Raw genomic sequence first — 25628 nt, forward strand, 5'->3', positions numbered from 1 at the left:
CACAATTTAGGAAACACTGGCTTAGAGAAAGAAATTCAAATGTCTGAAGGCAGCGATCAGCAAAGGATCCAAATGTAAGTGCAGCCTTCCAGTATATCAGGCCTTATTTCTCTTAGGAGCCCGTAGTGCTGTGTGAGTGGGAAATGGCTTCTTGTTCATGGGGCTCAGATTCACCATTTTAAAGTATTTTGCCACATTCTTTCTCCCTATCTGTTTAGACAGACATACAAACACATATATATATGCACACACATATACTCAGAGCGATAATTATTTATATTTTGTAATCATTTGAAAGTATGTTGAATATATCATTATCCTTTTATCCCTGAATATTTCAGCGTATGTTTCATTGGAATAAAGATATTCTCTTAGGTAACTGTAATACAGTTATCAAATTCAGGACTGTTAACATTGGTACAGACCATGTTCTATTTTGTCAGTTGTCCAAATACCATCCTTTATGGCAATTTTTTCCCTCCAACACAAGACCCAGTCCGAGATCATGTATTGCATTTAGTTGTCATGACTCTGGTCTCCTGCAATCTAGAACAGTTTCTCAGCCTGTCTCTGTCTCTTATGACATTGAAATTTTTGAGGAATATAGGTCAGTTGTTTTGTGGACAGTGCCTCAGTTTGGGTTCATCTGATGTTTCCTCATGACGATTCCAACAACACATGCCCAGCTTGAATACTACAGAAGACTATAGTATTTTCTTTGGGTGTGCATCTGGAGGCATGTGTTGTCATCTGTCCTTCATTGGTGACATTGATTTTTATCACTCAGTCACAGTGATATATAGCTTCTTCACTGTATAGTAACTATTTTCCACTGTATAGCCAATAAACGTTCTATGGAGAGACATTGTGAAGACCAGATACATATCATACTCCTCTTAGAAATTTCCCTCTAGGTTTAGCATCCTTTGATGAATGTTTCCCAAACCAGTCTTTACTTGATGTTTGCAAGTTAATGATTTTCCATTCTGCCATTCCATCCACATTTATCAGTTGACATTCTACTGTTAGGAATGTCTCTCCCTCTTCCCACCAAGTTATTTATTTGTTGTGTATACCTTTGCTTTTTTCACTTAACAATATATCCTGGAAATCACTTTGTAGCAGTTCGTAGAAATCTGTATTCATTTGTACAGGGGTATAATAATCCATTTTATGTACATACTGTGGTTTTTTCAAATAGTTTCCTATGTTTGGGCATTTAGGTAGGTTCCAATATTTTGCAGTTACAAATAATGTTGTAATGAATAATCTTAGACACATATACTTTTGTATTGTTGGAGTTGTATTCGCAGAGTAATTCCTACAGGTGGGACTGCTCAGTTGAAGGGAGCATGTGTTGGTAGTTTTGTAGGATGTTGCCAAATTGCCTTTCCTTGGGCTTCCCCTCATTTGTAGGCCACACCAGCAGTGTATGAGTGTGCCCACAGCCTCTTCCAAAAGAGTGGATGGTCAAGCTTTTGAATTATTCTCAGCCGATAGGTGAGAAGTGACATCTCAGTGTAGTTTTAATCTGCATTTCTCTTATTTAAAATGGAATTGAATATCTTTTCATATGTTTAAAGGACTTCAATATATTTTGTGAATTTTCTTTTTTGTGACTTATTCGTATCATTTGTCCACTTTTTGGTGTGTGTAGGTGAGGAAGATTGGCCCTGAGCTAACGTCTGTTGCCAATCTTCCTCTTTTTGCTTGAGGAAGAGTGTCGCTGAGCTAACATCTGTGCCGGTCTTCCTCTATTTTATGTGGGATGCTCCCACAGCATGGCTTAACAAGCGGTGCTAGGTCCACACTTGGAATCCAAACCTGCGAATCCCAGGCTGCTGAAGCAGAACACACGAAGTTACCCACTATGCCATCAGGCTGGCCCCTCACTTGTCCACTTTTTAGTAGAATTTTTATCTACTTTACCTTAACTGTTAAAGGTTCTTTAAATATTACACATATTGCCCTTTTATCTATGATGTATTTTGTAAATATTTTCACCCAATTTGTCATTTACATTTCATTTTGTTCATAGTGTTTTTTATTGTGATAATTTACATACTGTGAAATTCACCCTTTTAAAGTGTACAATTTAGTGGTTTAATTATATTCACAAGTTGTGCAACCATTACTACTATCTAATTCCAGAACATTTTCATCACCTCAAATAGAAACCTTGTACCCATTAGGAGTCATTTCCCTTCCCCTCCTCCCCTCATCTCCTGGTGACCGCCACTCTACTTTCTGTCTCTATGGATTTGGCTATTATGGACATTTCATATAAATAGAATCATACCATATGTGGCCTTTTGTGTCTGACTTCTTTTATTTAGCGTATTTTTTTCAAGGTTTATCCATGTTTGTCATGTATCAGTACTTTGTTTTCTTTTCATGTCTGAATAGTGTTCTGTTATCCACGTAGACCACATTTGTTTCTCTATTCATCAGCTGATGGACATTTGGGTTGTTTCCACTTTATGGATATTATAAATAATGTTATGAACATTCATGTACAGGTTTTTATATGGAATTTTTTCAGTTCTCTTGGGTGTAAGGCTAGGAGTGGAGTTGCTGGGTCATGTGGTAACTCAATATTAAACTTCTTGGGGAGCTGCCAAGCTGTTTTCCAAAGTGGCCTCAGCATTTTACATTCCCACCAGCAATGCGTAAGAGTTCTGCTTTCTCCACCCCCTCACCAACACTTGTTATTGTCTCTCTTTTTTATTTTAACCATCCTAGTGAGTATGAAGTGGTATCTCATTGCAGTTTTGATTTGAATTTCTCTAATGACTAATGATATTGCACATCTGTTTGTATGCTTATTGACTATTTGTGAATCTTCTCTGGGGAAATGCCTATTCAAATCCTTTGCCCGTTTTTTAACAGGGTTACTTGTCTTTTTACTGTTGACTTATAAGAGCTCTTTATATTGGTTACTAGCTACTAGACCCTCATCAGATGTATGATTTGTGAACATTTTCTCCCATCATGTGGCTTTCTTCTCACTTTCTTGACAGTGTCCTTTGAAGCACAAAAGTTTTTAATTTTGTTGAAGTCCAATGTATCCTTTTTTCCTTTTGTTGCTTGTGCCTTTGGTGTCACATCTAAGAAACCATTGCCTGATCCAAGTTCATGAAGGCTTGTTTCCTTCTAAAAGTTTGATAGTTTTAGCTTTTAACATTTAGGTGTTTGATCCATTTTGAGTTTATTTTTTTATATGATCTGAGGTTGAGGTCCAACTTCCTTCTTTTGTATGTGAATATCCAGTTGTCCTAGCAGCATTTATTAAAAGGACTATCCTTTCAACACAGAATCATCTTGGTATCTGTGTCAAAGTCAATTGACCATAAATGTAGGAATTTATTTCTGGATTCTCAATTCTATTCTATTGATCTTCATGTCTATCCTTATGTCAGTATTGATGAGGATTTTAGGCTGGTTACTTTTAAAACTGCAGATGAGAAGCAGGCTCCGAGGACTGGAATGTGTTTGCTCTTCGAGAAATGTTTGCACTTGTGAAGGAAGGGGGGATGACCTTGTAGGGACCTGAAATTGGCCACCCCAGGATATGTCTCTTTGGCATCGGGATTGTTTGGGGCTGATTGCTTTTGATAAACTGGGACAGGGAGGGAGGCTCTGGGGAATGGAACTTGCCCTTGTTGGGACACATTTACATTTGTAAGGTAAATCTCTATCTGTAAAAGCTGCCTCCCTCTCTGTACCAGGAAGAAGAAGAGAGATGACCTTGTCCCTAGAAACTCTTAATGGGGAAGGCAAGAACTTAAGTTGGTTGCTGTCTGGCAATCTCATATAACTGATTTAGGGTGGTGGCTTCTGACCTTTACTTAATCCGATTTGATTCTTGTCTAAAAGTCATGGGATCACCCAGTGACCAGACCCCACCTGCACTGATACCATTTTAACTTTTTTTCATATTCTTTCCTTTGTCTTGTAAAGAGATAACACATATACCTATGCCTTAAATTTAGCTCTAACCCTCAACTTGGGGCAGCAGCAGCGGCTCCTCCTGCCCGTGGGCCCTGTCCCCACGCAGCAGCTCTGACTGCCCATGGGTCCTGTCCCCATGCTATTCCACACTATTCTCTAAATAAAAGAGCACTACTGCCAGATCTTGAGAGTCCAAGAAATCTTTCTTTCGACTCCTTGGCTCACCGACCCCACATCAAGTATCACACTGTCTCAATTACTGTGGTTTTTCATTAAGTTAATCGATGTTATGAATAATGCTGCTGTGAACACTTATGTACAAGTTGTGAAGTAAGTTTTGAAATCATAACTGTGACATCTCCAACTTTGTTATTCTTTCTCAAGATTTTTTGGCTATTCTGGGTCCCTTGCATTTTCATATGAATTTTAGGATAAGCTTATAAATTTTTGAAAAAAAGAACAGCTGGGATTTTGACAAGGAGTACTTGAACCTGTATTTCAATTGGGGAATATTGACATCTTAACAACATTAAGCCTTTCAATACATGAACATAGCATATCTCTATTTATTTAGGTCTTCCTTAATTTCTTTCAGCCGTGTTTTGTAGTATGTTTTACGCTTCTTTTGGTAGATTTATTCCCAGGCTTTTTGTTTTCTTTGATTCTGTTACAAATGGAAATGTTTTCTTAATTTCCTTTTCCTATTGTTCATTGCTAGTGTATAGAAATACAAATGGTATGTTTACCTTGTATGCTGCAACCTTGCCGAACTCATTTAATAGCTCTAATTTTTTGTGTGTGGATTCACAATGTTTTCTGCCATCCAAAAGTTTTCTGAATGCTTTCAAATTTTCAAGCTTTGCTTTCTTTGCTTTTGGATTTTGATTCTAAGTTGGAAGGATTTCTCTGTATTTGGGTTAGGGAGGAATTTACTCGTTTTTATAAATGCTTGTAAAGTTTGATAGGTGACTTTTATTGTTGTTTATTCTCAAGGTTAATAAAGATTAGAGAGTGTTAAATAAATACTTGCTGATCATTGTTAAAGAGATAGTTTGGCGAAGTCACAATAGCATTGGATTTGAAATCAGAAAATCTGAATTGGAGTCTAGATTCTTCTGTTTACCCTCTGTTTATACAAGTCATTTAACCTCTCAAAGAAGAAAAAGAACCCCTACAAAAGACCTTGTCCACTTCACAGAACTACACGAAGTTTCAAAGTGGAACTACTCTGTGCACCATTAGGCATGTTGCCAGGGTAAGCTGCTCTTATTTATTAACAGTAATTATTAAACGTTTATTAAGGCTCCCTTTTTCTTTCTTTACCTAAGATACAGAAAGGTACAGTGTGGCCTCAGCTCTCCAAGGGAGCCCATGCCTCAAAGCCATTTATTAGGCACACAAAGAAAAGGGGCTTTGTTATTTCTCCTCTTGTTTTTCACTTTTAATTCCTTTGGAGTGAGAGGAACACCGAGAGAGAAAAGACCTTTTATTTTCTCTAGAATGTAGAAAAGTTCCAAAGTATTTTAGGAACTAATCCATTAAAATGGAGGAAAATAAAGCCAGCCCTGCAGAGCCACCACCCAGGGAAGGCGCAGTCTCAGACACTGATGAAAGAGCTGCCCTCGGCCCCATTCGTCCCTCTGCAGCAGGGGACCGTGAGAAACTGTGCAAATGTGATCGTTTCTGAAACTACTCCTGGCAGATTTTGGCAATAGAACCTTATTTTCCTATCCAAAAGAAAAATCACAGGGTTTCATTTATGTGAGCAAGAGCATGTTTGTGGGTGTGTGTTTTCCAGGAGTATAAATTAACCCTGCACCAGTGTGCATTGCCTTTTCACATCTCTGACACTTGAATTGTGTATTTCTCTTTTCAGTTTTTAGAATAGCTCTGCCACTCAGTAGTGCCCAAATTTAGAGTTTAATTTGCAAAGTATAATGAAATAATTTAATTTATCAGTTACTCTTCCAAAGACTTAGGGGTCAGAAAATCTAGCTTCACATTCCTGCTCTGGGCACATTATTGGCCTTGATGAGGCCTGGCTCCTGGCAGGTTCAGACGCCTCAGCAAATGGCAGTGCTTCTGATTGGCGCTTGTTAACTACTGTGTATGTGCTATAATGTGCAATTGATTTATTGTAAATAATTAGACAAGTGCAAAATCTCTGACAATACTAGCCTTTTTTGTTTAAAATTAGAAAAGATGCAGAATACAATTATGATTTTATTCATTATCAACATTTTCTAACATGTGAATGACATAAATCCAGGTGCCATACTGTTTCTTTTTAAATAAGAACTCTTTTTTATAAAAATGATTATGTGGTTTATAAAAAAAAATGAAGCCATACAGAAAAGCACAAAGCAATGGGTTATAAGTCATCCCAGGTCTCCCCTACTAGAAGTAGCCAATGTTGACACTTGTTGAGCACCTTTCCTCTGCATGTGAACAGGTAGCTATAGATTGAGAGTCAGAGAAAGGAGAAAAAAGAGAAAGAAAGATTGATAAATTTGACAGCATAGAAATGAAAAACTTCTTTGTGACAACATATCGTAAAGTCAAAAAGCAAATGTCAAAGAGGGGAAATATAGAAAGAATTCTTATAAAATCTAGATGAAAAAGACAACTCAATAGAAATATGGACAAAAGTCAGGAACAGACAATTTATAGAAAAAGAAATACAAATGGCCAATAACCTAACAAAAACAGTCGTCAGCTTCACTTGTTATTAAAGAAATGCGATTTAACAAAGGAGATGCTGTTTTTAACTACCTATGAGCAAAATAAAAAAGTTTGCTGATACCCCATGTGGCAAGGGGACGAGGAAGCAGGCATCCTCATGCACTGCCAGGAGGAGTGGGGATTGGCACCACTTTGGGGAAAAGCATTTGATATTCCCTCTCCAGTTTTGTCATGCATGGTCCCTTTGACCGAGCAGTTTCACGTCTAGGGGCTTACCTAACGGACATACATGCACAAGCGTGCAAAGATGTGAAAGCAGTGAAACCGTGTTGTTGGAAAGAGCAAAAATTAGAAATACCTTTAAAACCCATTAATGGGGACCTGGTTATGAAATTATGATACATCCATGTGATGGAATACTGTAGAACCATCACAGAGAAAGAGGTGGATGTATCTGTTCTGACGTGAAAGATGTCCAAAGTGTCTTATTAATTTTTAAAAGCCAAATGTAGACCAGCATATTCATTCAGTCAATAACTGAGTGAACACTGCAATGTGCCAGGCACAGTGGTAGGCTCTGGGACTGTGATGGAGGGTCCAGACATCAGGGGTCCTACCCTTGAGGTGCAGCCTAGTGCGTGAGATAGACCTTAGTTGAATAGTCACGCAGATGAATGTAAAACGACAACTGTGACATGCACCACAAGGAGAAGTACTGGGTGCTATGAGAGCTCCCAACAGGGCAGCCTGACCTGGCGTGGGATCCCTTGAGGACTGGTAATGAGACACCCCAAAGGCTGAGGAGAGGGGAGAGGGGAGCCATTGTGGTGGGAGCCCAGAGTGGGTGGCAGGAGTTGAAGCTGAGCTGAGAGGGGGCAGGGCCTTGGTATGGTCTTGTGTGTGTGTGTTTAAGAACATGTGCCTGTGTGTGTTTGTGTAAGTATATCAATATTTCTGAGAGGATACACAGGAAACTGTTGATAGCAGTTAGCCATAAGAAGTCAGACTGGGAATGGGGAGAAGAGAGAGTGAGGCTTGTAGACAGAAGGGAGGGGGCATTTAAAATTGTAATTGTCTATTCTTTTCTACCACTTAGGATTTTTTAAAAATGATATGCAGGTGTTACTCATATAATCTAAAATTGTAGTTTTTAAGAAATACATACTTCCAACCAAAAGAAGATGAAAATAGAAGCCCCCAACACGTCTATTTGGATGCTAACACTTACAGAGAGTAGAGCCTTTTCTCCCCCAGCCCTTTGGAGGAGCTCATATTGACAACTGGAGAGCTGCCACTGAGAACTTTTGGTGATATTAAAAGAAACTGGCTTAACTGGGGACCTGCAGAACTCAGTTTTCTAATGCCCTCTGCACCCAGTGACTTCCCTTTCATCTACTCCCCTTGGGGATTCCCAGCTCCATCTCTTTCTTCACCAAGGTTCTCCAGCTGCCTCAGGGCCCTGTGGTTTGAGTGGCCATGCAAGACTTCCCTACTGGCAGAGATGGGAAAGGACAGGAAGTGGCAACCTTGGACTGCAACACGATCCGTTCTTGCGCAAGGAATTCAGCTCAAAGCTGAAGGATGGAATGGCAGCTTTGGCAGGGCTGCAGAGCTGGTCAGTTTTCAAAGAAACACAGCAAGCTCACACCTCACAATGGCAAGTGGACTTGAGTTGAATAAAGGCACACATTTGAATCAAAGCAGAAACAGAGACACTTAGTGGAAAGCCCCTTAACGTCTGCTCTGTCCACCATCCACTGCCTGGCTCCCCTCTATGGCATCCGTCTAAAGATAGTTCTCAGAAGCTCCATAAGTATCCAAATACTGGAGGCTCATGCTCCCTCTAGCCAGTCCATTCAATTTCTGGACTGAGTCTGCTACTTAGCAACCATTCCTCTGACTCTAATAATAGTTCTGACTATAATAATAGTTCTTTACTCTATTGACTTGAAAGTCACCTTTCTGTAACTTCTACCCTCTCTATGACCAGGTGTTAAGACTAGAAAAGCATACAATTTGGAATCCCAGCCCTTAGTTTGAATCTCTGTCCTGCCATTGACCCGCCATGTGACCTTCAGACAGTTGCTTAGTCTCCTTGAGTGTTCATTTCCCCATCTGTAAATTGTGCAGTTGGTATCACTCTCACTGGTCATTTTGAGATTAAGCAAGCTGGTGTTTATCCTGGGAAAAGTAGGTGCTTAAAAATATTAGTTCCCTTCTTCCTCTGTCCCTCCCTAGTGCTAGCTCTCAGCTTTACAAAGAGATCTCGGCTGTTAGCAAGTTGAAGACTTCTATTGTTTTCCTGATGAGTGTTCTCATCTCCAGGGTCTATAGACAACACAGTTGAAGCCCGCAAATGTACCTTGAGTACTTGTGTTCTCTCTACTTTGCTATGGGAGAGGAGATTTCCCTAAGTCAGTGATCCTCTAATCGTTACCAAGTGAGAAAAGAAAATCACCTCTCCCTCCCGCCAAGAGCTGGGTGTCCACACTCAGAACACTCGCAGTGTTTTAGGTCGACTGTTCATATGATGGGGCCTGCCTGCATAACTAGAAACAATCTTTTTACTAGTCATCAAGTTTTCTCTTCAAGAACTATTTCACGTTTTACAAATCCGAGGGGACAGGCCCAGTAAGATAAGAGTCCGCCAGCCCTGGCTCAGGCTGCATCTATTGACAGCTGGATTGGCGCTGAGCAATCAGCAGTTTCCCCCAGAAGCGCACGAGTGGACCAGAATGCAACAGCTGCTCTGCACCTTGCCAGGGTTTGAGGGCTTGTGAATGAGGTTTTTCAAGTAATGGCTTTGCTCAGTGTGGGACGTTAAAGCTTGTTTTTGTTTTTGTTTTTAACCCAGTACAACATGCTAGCAGCTCAAAAGACTTAGGAATATTAAACACCTCCTCAGCTTCAAGAAGATGGTTGATAAATGTATAACCGTAAGATATGGAAACCAGTGAAGGATCAGGAGGGGAAATGCGAGCCCTGGGGAGATTAATAAATAAGGAGGAGTGAGTGCAGGCACGCCACCGATCCCCAGCAGGGCCCGTTACTTGGGCTCCTGCAGAAAGCCAGGAGAGGCAAGCACGACTCCTGTAATTCTGTTAACTCTAACAACTAGTCCTTAAATTCTCTCAGGTGTATATTCTCTTAACAACCAAGTTGTTGTCCCAGAATTGTGAACAGTGGTTTAGTTTGGAAAGATTGGGTAATCTAATCATAAGCTTTGTCAACTTCCTTTGTTCTCGCTCCCTAAGGAGTCCTCCTGCATAGTGTGGCACTGTGGTTCTCAATCCGTCACCCTGAGCCCTCATGTTCCACGGAGGGTCTTTTTGGGGAAGCTGGTTGGGAGCAGCTGGGTGGGCTTCCAGGCCCTCTCCACCCTCTTCAGTGAGAGCTGCTCCATTCTTACCTGCTTTGTATTTTAGAGAACCATGGAAGGTTCTGTTTGGCATATGAGGAGTTCTTCTGCTTCAAAACAGAAACTTGAAAATCAATGGTGCTGTGATGTTTGCATCCTTTTATAAGTTGCTTTTCCCCTCAACGGTATGTTTTTGAAATGTAACCATGTTAAGATATGTAGATAGAGTTAAATCATTGTATAAATAAACCACAATACATTCATTCCTCTGCTGATGGATTTTATTTTTGAGGTTTTTGTTGGGTTTTTTTTGAGGAAGATTAGCCCTGAGCTAACATCTGCAAATCCTCCTCTTTTTGCTGAAGAAGACGGGCCTGAGCTAACATCTGCCTGTCTTCCTCTACTTTACATGTGGGATGCCTGGCACAGCATGGCTTGATGAGCCATGTCAAGGTCCACACCCAGGATCCGAACTGGCAAACCCCAGGCCACCAAAGCAGAACATGTGAACATAACCACTGCACCACCAGGCTGGCCCCCTGCTGATGGATTTAAATGGCTCCCCCTTTTTCACCATCTCAAATAATGCTTCACTGGAGTTGAGGGCATTTTTGATAATGACAGTGATGGATGGTGCATTCTAAGATGGACAGGAAGGGAACGGACAGCAGGAGGGGGCAGATGGATAGTGAGACTGCAGAGAGTGGATAGAGGACCAGAGGTTGCGTGGACGTGATAGAGCCAGGATGTGATAGAGCAAGGGCGGGGGTGTCTATGAGCTGTAGAATCCAGAGGGAGCATAATTAAGCAATAAGCCGGAGCGTGAAGGGGAACTGAGTGGCTGATGGTAGAGAGGAAAATGAGCCTGTCAAAACCTGAGAGACTGAGGTGTTGGATGGGTTGCTCACTGGATATTTTAGTTTGCTCTTTCGGCTCCAGTCTGCATCCCTCTCAGCCCTGCTCTGTGCCCTAGACGCTGACCCTTAAGTAGAGTCTGTGGGCCCCCTTGCCCTCTGTGTGGGAGGCACACAGCCCTGACTTTGGAAGGAGAGAGAGGAACAGGGTATTTATTCCCTCAGCTCCTCCCTGCAAGGTCACTGCTGCTGGGCTGTGTCCCTCTACTGAGAGCCACTGCTCCCTCCCCTGCACTTCATCTTTCTAGTTCCAGCGAATGCTCTCTGCCCTGCTCCGCCTACAACGGTACAGCACCTTGTCTTGGGGTCCCGCACTCTCCTCTTTGGATTTCCTCCATGAAAAGGATCCTTTTATCAACCTCTGTTCCTCTATTTACCTGCTAGACTGTGCCATCTCTTTCTTGCCTGATATGTGCTACCTGCTAGACTGTGCCATCTCTTTCTTGCCTGATATGTGCAACCAATCTCGTGGATGCGAAAATCTCTGAAAATGATCACAGGAGGAGGGTGTAGAGAAGGTAGTGAGCCGGGTGCTAAAACCTAGTGAGGGGCAGTGTCTGTAAGTTTAGAGAAAATCAAAATATTCCACATTTTTGTAGTTCATCTGTGAGCCCCTTTAAAGCCGAAAGCCCTGCCTAATTTTTTTTTTGTGAATTCCTAGTGTTTGAACAATATCTGGCATATAGAAGGTATTTAAAAATTAAGACAAATTGAATTGAATAGGAATAAATTAATTAAACGGAATTGAATTGAATTTTATTGAATAAATGAGATGCTAATCTTGCTCATTTTAAACATCATGGGTTCCCTTCTCAACCGCCCCACTCTCCCTCAGCATATGGTTTTTAGAAGCTTCATAAACATCAAATAATAAATTAGATCAGGGATTGAGTTTCTGAAGTGAACAATGAATAATAAATGTTTGCTTATATTAGCATCTCACGCAGAACAATGTTGAGGTTGTAAAGATTTGGTGGTAAATTCAGATCCCTTAGGCTTTCAGGATCCACTTTCTGGATATTGTAAGCACTTCTGCTCCTGGAAAGCTTTGTTTCCTCTCTCTGAGACAAAAGACAACTTACAGAACTTTCAGAACGTGGAATTATTCATTTGAAAATAATTTTGATAGATACCTATCTTTTACATTGCCTTAAGTTATAATATAGAGTGGAAACAAAATATGAAATCTTTTTGAATTTGAATCTGAGTTTTAATCAATCTAAAATACTGTGTGTTAAAAGTCTTTGTAACAATATGAGTTAAATCTTTCTGGTGACACAAGTTGCTTTTCTCGATAGTGGATTGTAGAGACTGTGAACCCAGAGGAAAACACAAAGGAAACACGAGTCAGTTTGCATTTGGGGTAGGGCGGGCCCTTCCTCTCTCTTCGTTCCTTGCTCTAAACACTGAACACATGATCCTTTGACTCTATGCCTGAGATTCCTATTATCTTTACTGCATGGAGTTGCTTTTCGGAGTACCCATTATTTGAAAAGCATTTCAAGTCAGAGCTTCAGGCCAAATCGAAGAACAAGACTAATTTGGGGGCCACTGAAATCACTTAATTTATGTGTATCCTATAATAAGAAAAGTAGTTTCAAAGCAAAGGATATTCTTAGCATTTATGAATACAAAATTCTGGTTGTTCTAACACAGCAATAAAACCCAGCAATCTTGATTTGGAGTGGCCCCTATCATAAAAAGTCTACAGCTAGTAACTCAGTTGATTTTAACAAATGACAAATGTGGTGACAGTATAGAGGCTACACTGATTGCCATCTTAGAAAGGCATTCCAGTGGTCATCAGAGGAGTAAGTCTCTATGCTTTTCTGTCTCACTGCTTGGTCTGGACTAGAAGATTCTAGTAGTATGGTTTTATCTTCTAGACCAGCTTCCATGGATTAGTCATTACTCCTGGAGGCTGAATGAATCAGGGTGCGCTGAGGACTGTGCTGGCATCAATTAGTGATGTCTGCCACCTGGGACAGGGCCGGAGGAGTGGCAGGGTTCATTACATGGTAGAAAAATCAAATTTGAAGTCAGAGTAGCAAGGTCAGAGTCTTATCTCCATCTTTTATTAGCTGTGAGATATCTTGGGGAAGTCATCCATTCAGCAACCTTAGTTTTCTCATCTATAAAAATGAGGATAATAAAAATTGTCAGAAAATTAAAATTGACATCATAAATGAAAAAGAACTAAAGTACAGTTTAAATCATAGTTGTGGTTAGTATGTTTTGCCTATCCCAATCTAGTGTTTCTCTCCTTTAAACTCATGGTGTGTTAGTATTTCTGTCACTCTTTTGGCAATTGATTGTGGACTACCTGCCATCTCACCTTGGTGCATTGTGTGACTTCATGTTTACTTCCTGTTTCTTTCTCTACTGCCCGCACTTCCTAGGCCACGCGTCTCCTGGAGGAGGCCATCTGTGAGTATCTGTTTATTGGATGAATGTAAATATATTACTAATAGCATTTTTTAAACTCCAAATGTTGACAGGCAGATGAGTGGTAACTTTATCTTTTTATTTATTTTATATATTTTTATTTGTAGAGATGTATTTTGTATTCTATTTGAAAGAATTATTATTATTTTATGTTCACAGGATCATAGAGGTTGGTTTTTTTCTTAAAGAATTTTTAAATGGGCTTTGTTTTCAAGGAACTGAGCTGTTTGCTGTGCTCGGGCGGCTCCCATGGGCCAGTTTGCGGACGGTACAAGCAGATGGGCTTGGTGGATCAGGCATAGGGGAGGGGTCTGGGTTCTGTGGGTCAGGCTGCTGACACCGTGGGTAGGTCCCCCTTTCTGGGCTGACCACTAGGCAGGGGCCTGGGTGCCCACCTCCTCTGCACAGCACTGGCACTTTTTCTTCCATCTCCTTCCCTCTTGAAACCCTCCCCCCTCTTCCGCTGGCACTGCACTCCTAGGAACATAGACTGTTAAATGATTGCTTAATGATAGGCCCTGGCCGTGGCGTCGAGCCGTCTGGGCTCAGCATCCGGTGCTTTCTTTCTCTACTACATGATGCTTTTAAAATCCAGCTCTCCCAAGAGTTGATTGAAATTCCACATAAACCATATTGTCTAACTTACTAGAAAGTTCCTTGGCTTTCTGCTTATCGCTGCCACAACAGTTAGTTCCCTGTTTCTGCTGCCAAGCATGTAAACAAACCTTTTTCTTCTTTCCATGGTGACAGGCGCATCTCATCGTCCTGAGCAGAAACCCCTCTCAGGAGGAGGCAGCGGTCTCCGCCCACTTTGTCGCCCGCGCTGCTGTCGCCTCTGGGATGCCCGAGCACCATGGTGAGAAGGACCCTTCTGTGGGTGATGGGTGCTGTCTGCTGCCTGCCTGTCCCGCACGTGTCTGGGTCTGTAAACTATCTGCCTTTGGGATGGGTGAGCAGGTAGATGGAGCTGTGGCACAGACCTTTCGCAGAGCCCTTGTGGCTTCATCCATTGTCTATAGTTGTGCCACTCTGTTAGCTTCACCAGAGTCCTTTGGTTTCTATCCCTGTTCGACTTTCTTCTAATCTTTTACTTTCAAATACAGTGAATCTTCATCCAAACATAGCTATTAAAAGCCCCAGAGAATCTGTACTGGGCTGACAGGGAAACCTGCTCTGCTGTCAAAGGTGATCTATTTTTAAAGATTGTTGTGCAGCTACTGTGGCAACAGATCTGGCCTGTTGGAACACCAGCCTCCAGATGCTCACAGGGCTGAGCTTTCAATCAGGATGAACTTACAGGGTTTCAGGATCCCGAAAGGAAGTTGCCATTTATGACTCATATATGGTTTTTCTTAGCCCACATAATAGGGTAGAGCAGTGAGCTTGGGGAGTTCTCTAAGGCACCATCCTGGGCTCCCAGCATACGATATGCCCCTATTGACAGAGAACACACATTCTAGTGACTTTTTTTTAAGTCAGAATATTCAGAAACAGAGTATAACTCATAAGAAGACCTAGGGGTATATTCTAGGATATCAGATAAAAATAATTATGTTATAGAAAAATAAGGTCCACTGTGCCAGTAAGCCTAAAATCAATATCTGGAAGGCTTGGGGTTGGGGTTCAGGGGGCAGGCAGGAGTTAGGCTAAGATAAGGAGGCTGGCGGTGAGAGAAGATGAAGGGGACACCTCAATGAGCAGCCTGGTCTGCAGAGAACCATGGCCAGGCAAGGGCTCCAGTCCAGGGAGGAGCTGGTGAAGAGGAGACCAGTGTTTATCCATCTGTCCATCCCACCTTGCAGAGCGCTCATTCTGGTCTCCTGGAGCTTTGAGTGCCTTTTCAGAGCTGGAGGAGCCTTTCTGGGGATAGAGAGAGAGAGCAGGCAACCTTTCTGATCCTCAGTCTCTAGAACACTGTATACACAACAGTCAACAAAACCTTCAAAGAGCCACCATTTTGATGAGCTTGTTGGTGGCTAAAATTCCTTCAATACGGGAAAAGAAACTTCCATTCCACAATTATTAGTAAGACATTTGAAATGCAAATGAATGTTTGATGAAACCCTTAGAATAGCAGGAGTCACAAATCTAAATGTCTATAGAAACTTCAAGTATGCAATGTGAGTGAAGGTGTAGGTACTAGAAAATAGTAGCAGCAGCAAGCATAATTATAAATAGCAGCTAACTGTCAGCTATAATATGATAGAGACAATATGGAGTGGTGAGGACTGTGACAAACTGGAGAAGCCCCTATTCCATCAAATGTGAGCAGCTGTTACTCAGCTCCAGCCCATTGCTGTCATGTGGAAGGCAGGCTTATATTGGCAGATGTTCTGCTTTTTTCAAGGAAAGGTAGAAATTTGGATTTTTATGTGAAATCAATTTGTAATTGATGGTAATTAACTCAAGTATCTTTCAGGCTCTGAGTGAGCTAGAACAAGTGTGAGGGCTGGATCCGTAACTTCTGACCTGGAGAGCATGAGTGTAATGAGTGGTTGTCAGATCCTCCCTGAGTTTCTCAGGGGCTCATGGGTTAAGACAACTGGAGGGTTCTGAGCATTTAAATTGGTGGGGTGTGTGGGAGGAGGTCTAGTCCCAAGAGAACACCAAACAGCTAGAGGAGGCTAAGGCCTAGAGACCATCTTTGCCTAGAGGGATTCCAGTTTGCCAGCATCTCAGCTCAATGTACACACTTAGTGAAGGGATGGATTGGATTCAGACCAGTACAAATTGTGTCCTAAAATCTATTTTTCCTGTAGCTGCAAAGTTAGGCCACTCTGCTTTATGTGAGTTACAGAATCAGACAAGCCAATTATATATATGTCTTTAAAGTTTTCCAGTCTAAATATAGTGTTGGTATTGCCTCCCCTGTAAATTGAGAAGGACAGTAATACCTACTTGATACAGATAAGGTCTGTGAGAATTTAATGACCTCATACAGTAATAATAGCTAACGTTTATATAGTGCATACTGGCGTGGTTCTAACCACATTACATTTATTAACTCAATTAATCCTCACAACAGCCCTATGAGGTTGGTGCAAGTATTTCCAGTTTTCAGATGGAGAAACTGAGACACAGGGCGATTAGGTAATTTCCCCAAATACCCATAGCCAGGGAGTGGCAGAGTTGAACCTAGGCTCTTGACCTCCGTGTTACATTATAATGGCTGGTCCTGCATACGCCCCTTCTCTTCCTTGCCCCTCCCGACTTGGGCAGGCTGAAGAGACTGTAGCCTTTGGAACAAACAAGGGACATGAGAAGGGTGAAGGTGACCCAGAGGCACAGGTTTGGAGAGCCAGTGGGAAGGGCCAGTCCAGGAGTGCTGTTGACGAAAATAATCCATAACCAATCTATAAATGAAAATTTGGGAGAGTTTATTCTGAGCTAAAATCTGAGGACCACAGCCCGGGGCCTTTCTTCCTGAAGGAAGAAAGGGCACCAAAGAAGTGGGGTGCACAGAGTGGTTATATATCCCCAAACAGGATGTTTCACATATGATTGAAATGTCCTTTTACAATAGTCACGAGACTGCTCTGTTGGCACAGCAATTGATGGAAACAGCAGGTAGGTCTGCTGTCTCAGTGAACACAGCAGGGTGGCAGGTCTGTTGTCTTGAGCTGATTGGTCACAGGTGAGCTGGGTGGTCAAAAGTGAGCACAGCAATCAGTTCCTAGCCTAAGGAAAGATGCTTATCCTTAAGGAAATGCCAATGTGGGGGAAGTTGCACCTTTATCTCAAGGGCCTTTGTTCTTGCCATAGGGAAGGTCTAAAGCAGACATACAATGCATGCTCAACGGCCACGGTCAGGCCCTTTTGGAAAGACAAGGTCAGGCCGAATTAGGTTTACACCAAATGGCTTCCTCATATTCTCCAATATGTCCTATTACTTGCCATTTCTATTTGTTAGTGCACACAGGCTCTTAGAGGCCCTCTACCTTTGGTGACCTGCACCCTGAAAGCCGAGTGGCCAGTCAGAATCTGCAGTGTCAGAGGAGTATAAAGATGGCAGGATGAGAAGAAAGCTGCCCTGGAGTGGGGAGCTGGACAGACGCACTCGGCTGTACAGATCAAGGAAGGGGTTGCCTCTGCTAGAGGCTTGGAGGATTTGTTGCTTGAAACATAGGCAACAGAGGCCTCGGGGACTCGGAGCCAGCAGGAATCATGGTCAAAACAATATTAACAACAGTGACAATAGTAGCAACGGTTGAGCATCCCTTGTATGCAGGTGCTGGTATTCGCACAAACATGTTCATTTAATCCTTTCACAAGCCTTCGAGGCAGGATGCGACCTCCCATTTACAAATGTGCTAACACAGCCAGCTGTCCATACCAGGAAGTCCGTCAGTCTGTATTCTCTCCACTCATTGCTCCACCCTAAAAGGACAAAGCCCCAATCAGTCTGTAGGATACTGCTAGACAAGTCCATCTCAGACTCAGCTTCTGCGAATCAGAAGACACTTGAAATGCCTGTCACCTTGATGCCATCAGAAGGCACTTGAAATGTCTGTCACCTTGATGCCATTAGGAGGAAAGATTACTGAGGCCTTGAAGGCAGGTCAACGCTAATTGAGGAGGTCAGCAGTGAAACTGTAGGATTGAAACAGCTGCTTGTCTGGCAGCTACATAAAGCCCTGGAACAGGTGCAGAGGGGAGCACCAGCCCTCGCCTCTAAGGCCTCAAACTATCTAAATGGGCGTGTCAGAAACCAAGAAAAGCAAGGAGAAACCCCAAACTATTCCTACTGCATTAACCTGTTTGAAAACTGCTGCCGTTGGAATCCTTGTGCCCTTGGTGGCAGTTGTGGGAAGGCTGTGGAAAAGGAACTGACCGGGCCTGAGTTTTGAGTTACCGAGTTTGTTACGGCTTTCCCTGAGGGTGATGTGGGCCAAGAAGGTGCGGCCCGCATTATAGGCGTGGAAGCGGCTTCCCTCTGGAAGCAGGAATGAGCTGGGCCCCATTCAGCCAGGAGCCACAGAGGGAGCGGGCAGGCACATTACCACTGTCTTTCACGGTGCCAGGTTTTCAGGTCGTCTCTCTGCTCTCCCCTCACGTGGTCAGTACCCCTACAGGGGGAACAAAAGAAACCCACCCAGGGCAGAAGTTTCTCCAGGCCTCTGCTCCCTCCAGCAAGGGGAAAGGAAAGGGGGGAATTTGGACCAACTCCCTGCCAGCGCTCACCCAGGCAGGAGTTCGGCGATGAGACTCTCTTACTCTCTCTTCAGTCACTGCTAGTTCAGAAGTCCCAGCCAGGTCCCCTGGGAACAAATCTGCATGTTCCCCCGAGTGCCAAAGAAATCCACATGCATAGGGATCTCAGCTGTGCTCTCTTGTGCTTAAACCTGTCTGTGCTGAGTACAGTTTTTTTTAAAGCATTATTAATGAGAAAAATTTCCCATTGGGGGATTCTCCGTAGCCTGCTTGCTGAATGCCCATTGAAGGCATTGCCCTCTGACGAACGAAACACCACTAGCCAAGAAGCCAGTGTTTCAGGCTCCACACTCGAGCTAACTCCTTTGCTCTGTGCCTTCCCTGCATTCCTTTTGCAGACAAAACTGCCCTAGAAGTCACGAAGGATTGTGATTGCATAAGGACTCCCAGTTCAGGCTCCTGGAATGTCACTAACCTGAACCTGGCCGGCTTCCCGGAGCAGCCATAGACAAACTTGGTATTAACAGCTCTCCCAACCCTGCTACGTGTTCAGGGCATTGGCCTTGTGTTTATAACTCTTCTTCTAAAGGATATTAGAATGAAATGGCCTGAAGCCAAGTACATTTCAGTGTAAATCTTTGAGAGGCAGAGCCCGCTGAGCACAGGCGGCCTTGTTTGGAAGTGACCCCATCTGCGGCCTGGGCTCCAGCAGGCCCGGGAGCTCTGCAGGGTCCAGAGACAGCATGAAGGAATGGACTCTGCCCCATCAGAGCCTGGGGGGTGGGAGGTGGGATCCCTGGCTACATCGACCGGACTCATGAGAAATAATTCCCTGTGCACAAATATGTATATCTCCCCAGCCTCCACTTGTCCTAGTCTCTGCCCACATTTTACAGAGTAGACATGAAATATGTAAGGATCTGCAGCTAGGCACTGCATCTCGAAGAAGTCGCCTCTTTTTTTACCCTACACAATCCTCCCTTTTCTCAACTCTTCCTCCAGTGGCCTCCATCTCAGCTTGCCCCTTGCTGGGCCCTGCCCCACCCCCAGCCCACTCCCTGCTCTCTGGGTTACTGATGCTCCTTGGGCCCCTCGTGTCACAGAGAGACGGGAAGTCAGACAGCCTCTGGCATACACACATGCCCAGCTCCAGTGGGCTCCTGACAGGTAACATGGCTGCCTGGGAGCAGCCAAGGTCAGAAGTCCTTCACCTTTCCGTGGCCTTTCTTAGCTGCCCCTGCTGCCTCCCTCACCCCACCTCCAATCTGAGGCCTCCAAATGGGGCTTGTGGTGCAGTCCTGCTGGTGGAAATGAGTGTAAGCCACCTGGCCACACACACTTACCTCTCTCTCTTCCTCCTCATTCTTCCCCTCTCCATCTTCCTTCCTCCTCACCCTTCCCACCCACCTCGAGTCCTGTGTGTTTTGAGAGAGCCTTCCTCACCTCCTACTCAGAGCCCATTTCTCGTTACAAAATGCCCAGCCAGCCTGAACCTGGCCTTCCTCTGAGCTCCCCAAGCAGACGTCAGTGTCCATGCCTGCTCTGTGCTCCACAGGCAGGGTGAGAAAAGGGAAGCGGCAGAGAGCGAGCAGTGGGTGAGGCCAGAGAAGAAAAGGGACGTCTCTTACTCTGTTTCTCACCATCGTTAGTGGGACCCCCTCAAAACCTCTGAAAGGCACCTTAGAGCACGTCCTATCTAGAGGACTGGGGTTCAAGATGACTCGAGGGTCACTCTGCAAGTTAGAGGCAAAGCAAGGCCTAGGCAGAGGCCGGGTGCTGCCCACTTAACCACATCCCAGAACCGGAGAGTGAGTGACACTGTGGGTGCCCCGTCCTCAGAGGTCCAGGGAGTCCGGAAGCCCCTAAGGATGGGCAGGTGGGGTCTGCAGGGGTTGGCAGCTCTTGGGGCCAACAGAAGAGTAGAAGCGGTGGCCTCTTCCCCACCCCGAGTCTGTGCTGTTGGTCTCTCTTCACAGAGCGACAACCTGGGGTAGAACTTATCAAGCTTTGCCTCCAAGCTGCTTTTCATCTTCGTGTCTGAGAACAAATCTGTGGCCTCACTTTGCTCCTAGGGAGGATGCAGTGCATGTGCTTCATCTATGATAACCACTTTTATGGTGCTCCAGTTTTTCACTTTTGTGCTGGCTAATAATTTGTGTTCAGAACTTCTCAGAAAAGCCTATGTCATTTATACCCTGACTTGGCTTCAAAAAGGATTTTTCAGACAACTTATGGAAAACACATATACTTCATCAAGAAAGTAACTGGGGCAATAGAACTTTGGCTGCTGGACACCTGACCACTACATGGGTGGCCCCACATGGGACTCTGAGTAGTAGGGGACTAGGGATAGGATCCTTCCTGGTGGTGAGGACGTTTTAAGGCAGGCAGATCCCCATGGTGACAGAGTCCCTGACTAGGCCTGACCAGGCCTGTGGGCACCAGGTACTGTGCAGGCACTTCGTGTATGATCTGTGCAAGCCTCACCCACCCTGCCGCCATGTTGGTTACCTCACTCCATGGATGCAAACCTGCCCCCAGAGACAGCTGTGAACTTCCTGGAACCACATGGCTAGTGAGCAGCAGGTCTGCTGCTCCTGGAAGCCTTGTCCAGGCCCTGTGAAGTGTTCCTCCTGAAGGTGGTCTCCAGTGTAGACCACTGCGGGCCCCATGGTGAGGAGAGAGCCTCTTAGGGACTTGGTATGTCCTCAAGCTTCCCTGGTGGCTTCTCCCTGGTTGGTGGATGGCCTCAGGGCAGCTGCCTGTGCAGAGCCCACGTGGCAACCTCCAGCAAGGTCTAAATGGGTTCAATCTGTTTGTTTGCTGGGTGATGGCCCTCTGGGTTAACGCCAGGCTAGGATTTGAGATTTTCCATTTTCCAATTCCCTGGGGTCCTTCATGCTTTTTCAGTTAGTACAGAGTACAGACTATTTCCCAAGACTGTTACAAAAGGTAATGGTCGCATTGTACATACAGGCCTCCCTCTGAATGAAAGCTGCCCTCGAGGTTCCAGCACTCGCTGTAGGAGGGCCTCCAGCAATCAAGCCCAGGGGTACTGGGATTTATTTTAATTAAAAGCCTCCTGACCTCCAGTGTGTCAAACCGTAACTCCACAGTCCTCCTGCTCTTTGAATGCAGCCTTGTTTTCTTCTGCCTGTATGTGAACATACAGACGGAACAGAATCCGACAGGGCCTCCAGGAGACCTAAGCCTCCCCGCCCAGCGGGCCACACGGCCTCCCTTGCTCTAACTCGCAGGCAGCCTAAATGTTCTGTTGGAGTGAAAATGGGAAAAGATTAATGGCCTTGGAACACCTGTGCCACTGGGGCTCAGATGTACAAGCTAAGTCATGCCCCTGTGCTTTAGAAAATGACCTCATCTTCTGCCAAGGCTACCGGCATCAGGTTGCAGAGGATTCTAGAAGAGGTTTTTAAATTAGAGATGGCCATGTGTGAGAGCTGTTGAAATTGCTAGCTCTTTGTGAAGCCACACTCAGCTTCAGGGCACAAGGTCCATGCTGAGAGGTGGCATCCCACCCACCCAGCTGTGACCTCCGCTCCCTCTGGGGTGAATCTTGTCACTTGTCCCAGATGGACCTCCTGTGGGGTGCCCACCCCCAGCAGAACAAACTCTGCTTATCAGAGAGTCACTCCTTAGCTGTAGTAATAGGACAAGTTTGCTCTCCCCTCAAAGACTAATCATGTGGTTCATAGTTCAGAAAGTTAATCCGGGGGGTTGGAGGGGTGGGGGCAATAAGTCAGGGTCTTGCAGTAAAGGAGCTTCCCTGTGTCCCAGGTGAAGATAAAAGTGGCTTCAGATTTATAGACAGGGAAGGCACCCAGCGTGGATGCCCCAGAGCTTCCTCTGTTCCCCAGCTGTAGGCTGTTCCGATATCCAAGGGTCCTGACGTGATGGCTGACGTGTGGTCCACTTGACATGACCACAGCTGTCAGAGAACACCCTCCCTCCCCACTGTCCTTGCCCCGCTCTGACTAGAGACCTTCCAAGAACAGAAATGAGAACAACCTGGACCTTTACAGAAGCTAAGGACGCAGAAGTGGAGGAAGGGAAGCAGCAGCTTTAAGAGGCTGACCCCAGGGGCCAGATTGCCAGGCAGCGCCTGTCTCTATTGTCCCACCACAACACTGAGCTTTCCTTCACTTCAGTAGCCACACTGCCTTAATTTAAGTAATAAATTCCTTCCTCCCTCCCTTCCTTCCTCCCTCACTTCCACTACCTCTTCCAGAGTTGCTAACAATGCATATGTGCTAACAGTATGTGCTAACAAGCATCCTCTTTGGAAAATATGAATAGGTTCTGAGTTAGAGGTTCTGAGCCATTTACACACTAGTTTGAGTTAGGCCAAGCAGCTTCCTTTCTCCCAGCATCTCTGTGAGACAGCAACACTAAAAGAAAGGAACATGCAGCACTCAGGTCTCAAGGACCAGCCTAATGGGTGTCTTTGGGGGCTATTGGTCAGCATGTGACTGCTGGGGGCAGAAATACTAAGAGGTGGGAGAACATTACAAGAAAGAGGCTAGGAAGGTATCAAGTGTGGCTGTGTCCGCCTGTGCCTGACAGACTGGCTCCTTACACAAGAAGGGAGGGAAACACTCCTCCTTTACCTGAGCATGGCACCACTTCTTCTAAAGCCAAGGTCAGAAACTCAGTCCCTGCCCGTTCAGCCCCAGCTCCTTCCTACACCCTTTATATCTGCTGGTCCTTATAGTAAGGCTCATCCCCGGGGAACAAGGCTGAGCCTCAGAAAGATCTTTACTCCTAAAGAAGGGCTCGGTTACATTCTTTGGTTAATTCCCAATTAGACGGAAAATTAAAATATCAAGAGTACTCCACTCCTGAATATCCTTGTTAATTTTTCAGCATGGAATGTTCATCTCTGTAATGCCTTTAGAATCAACAAAATAAATGCCACATCATCCCCGTATTTGCTGTTATCAGATTATCAAATAGCCAAAGTTAATACATAGTCTGAGCATTAAATCTGTAATGTTTTCTTCCACGAGTCAGCCATGAGGAAAGAGATGTCACATTTTCTGTGTGGTAGAATTTTCTCCTCCCCCGAGAGAAATGTGAGTAATACTCTAGAAATCCATCTGCCGGGCTGGCAGTGGACAGACCCCCTTTGAAAGAGATGAGCAGGGGACTTCAGTTCAACCCACTTGTGTTGAGCTACAACCCTAACCTCAGAGGGGAGCAACCAAAGTTTTAGGAAGAATTAATTGTTATTCAACCTGGAAACTTACCGACACATTCAGGTCTTGGGGGAAGTTCCCCGGTTGCATTAACTTTGCTTACTATATCACCAGGCGAGCTGAGACATATGAAAACCGAGGGAAGTAAATTGCTGTATCTTTCTGAGACCTAACCTATTGTGATAAAACAGGCAGATTAGTGAGCAAAAGAGTTTCCTTAACTAGGTTCTCTTGTCCTAATGCTTATTATTTTCAAGTAGTTTCACTGCCACTAAAAGCATATTTATTCTGTTTCCATTTCAAATCTGTGAGCAGTTTTCAAAGTTGATATGGTGTTTTTCTTCAGATGTGGCTGAGCAGTATTTTCAAGAGAGCATGGCTAAACTTAAGGATGCCGAAGGGATGGGTAAAGCCAAATTTCTTTCAATTCAAGATGAATATTGCCATTTTCTGCAAGTCATTGGACAAGAAGAGGTAAGTGAGTTTGGACCACAGTTGACTAGTTATTTACACGGGTGGCCCAGTTCATACCCAAAGGGCTACTTCACTCTGCAAGCAGCCATTAGACATCTACTATGTACAAGGCAAGTGCCAGGCTCCACAGGGACACAGATAAGTAGGCCACGTGGCCACTCTCAGATACTTGCTCTTGGGAAATGAAAACTGTTTATGAGACTGTAGATGTCGTGTTCACCCACAAAGGATCCCAAAGGAGTAGAAACTTTGAGAACCCAGTGGACAGACCCTGCTTATGGAAGCCTTCTGTTCTGGCTGGAATAGAGGGGAGCAGTTAGTGTGTCTAGTTCCTCCCTCCTTATTTTGGATAATGCATGGAATTTGCATATCTAATGAGAATTAGATACACAGCACAGAAGTTACAGCTCACTGTCTTTTGCCATTGAACCATACAGGCATGCTTTCCATGGCTTACAAAAAGGAACAAGACCCACAGTTGATGTTTTATTGGTAATTAAACCCTTGGGAACTTATTCCGTGCAAAGCCCAACAGCTACCAGAAAGCCACATGCTGTGGCTTGATTTCTATAGAACATCTATATATATATTTTTTTCAACTCTAACCTATCACAGCAAGTACTTGAGATGAAAACCTTTTCATTTCCTTTGCTCTTCTGTAGATCTTCTTCCCTAACCCTTAATCTCCCACTCCTGTCTCAATTGATGGAGTTTAAGGAACAGAGTTTTTAATCTGGATGCACCCATGTTCCTCAGGCCAAAGTAGAGCTACAGTAACAATAACAAATGGAGTTTCCATATTTTTCTGGATCACCCAAGCAAGTAGAGAGGGGCTTTCCAGGGGCCTCAGATTCTAGCGCATCTCTAGAAGTTCTATGGGAATGCTCAGGTCAGAAGTCTGGGAGGAAGTCTGCTCCCGTCCTGTCTCACCCCTTCCAGCTCATTCCGTCATTTTCACCTCCAAAATGCACCTTGAATCCATCTATTGGCCACCAGCTCCACCTCCACTCATCATCGTCCTCTGCCTGGACCACTCTAACAAACTCCACGCCCCCAGCTGCTGCTTCCACTCCTGCCCTTTCCTAATCCATTCTGAACAAGGAAGCTACCATGAGCTTTTCAAAAAGCAGGTCGGCTCAGTGAACCCCATTTGTAAAATACTCCAGTGGCTTCTCAGTGCCCCTAAGATAAACCAGAGTCCCATTTGGCCCACAATACCTTGCATGATCTGGATTCTGCTGACATTGCCAGTCTCACTTCTGCCCCCTCCCCCGATCCATTTTCTGGCCACACTGGCCTTTTCTAATCCACACTTCCCGGCAGTGCCAGCTTTTGTCTCCTGCTGCTAGAAGGCTCTTCTCCATTCGGCCCCTGGCTAATGCAGATCCATCCTTCAGGACTCATCAGCTTGCCTGATTCCTCTCCCCAGTTTTCACTAGA

At 44.4% G+C, this 25628-nt stretch overlaps 1 protein-coding gene and 1 long non-coding RNA gene across 3 annotated transcripts in view; one reads left to right on the forward strand and one right to left on the reverse strand.

Annotated features, from left to right (window-relative positions):
• TTC23 (tetratricopeptide repeat domain 23) overlaps positions 1–25628 on the forward strand; it is a 99428-nt gene that overhangs the window by 48982 nt on the left and 24818 nt on the right. For both annotated transcript variants that reach the window (XM_046655322.1, XM_046655321.1), the window contains exons 7-8: positions 14101–14206; positions 24061–24188. In XM_046655322.1, coding sequence (XP_046511278.1) covers positions 14101–14206; positions 24061–24188 — 234 coding nt within the window. The remainder of the gene's footprint in view (positions 1–14100; positions 14207–24060; positions 24189–25628) is intronic.
• Positions 12429–14741, reverse strand: LOC124236365 (uncharacterized). Its single transcript, XR_006887706.1, has 3 exons — positions 14331–14741; positions 13241–13340; positions 12429–13037 (listed from the first exon to the last, which is right to left on the reverse strand). It is a non-coding gene; the product is annotated as an uncharacterized LOC124236365 (long non-coding RNA).

Source organism: Equus quagga, chromosome 2 (genome assembly GCF_021613505.1).
Source record: "Equus quagga isolate Etosha38 chromosome 2, UCLA_HA_Equagga_1.0, whole genome shotgun sequence".
In the NCBI taxonomy this organism is placed as follows: Eukaryota; Metazoa; Chordata; class Mammalia; order Perissodactyla; family Equidae; genus Equus; species Equus quagga.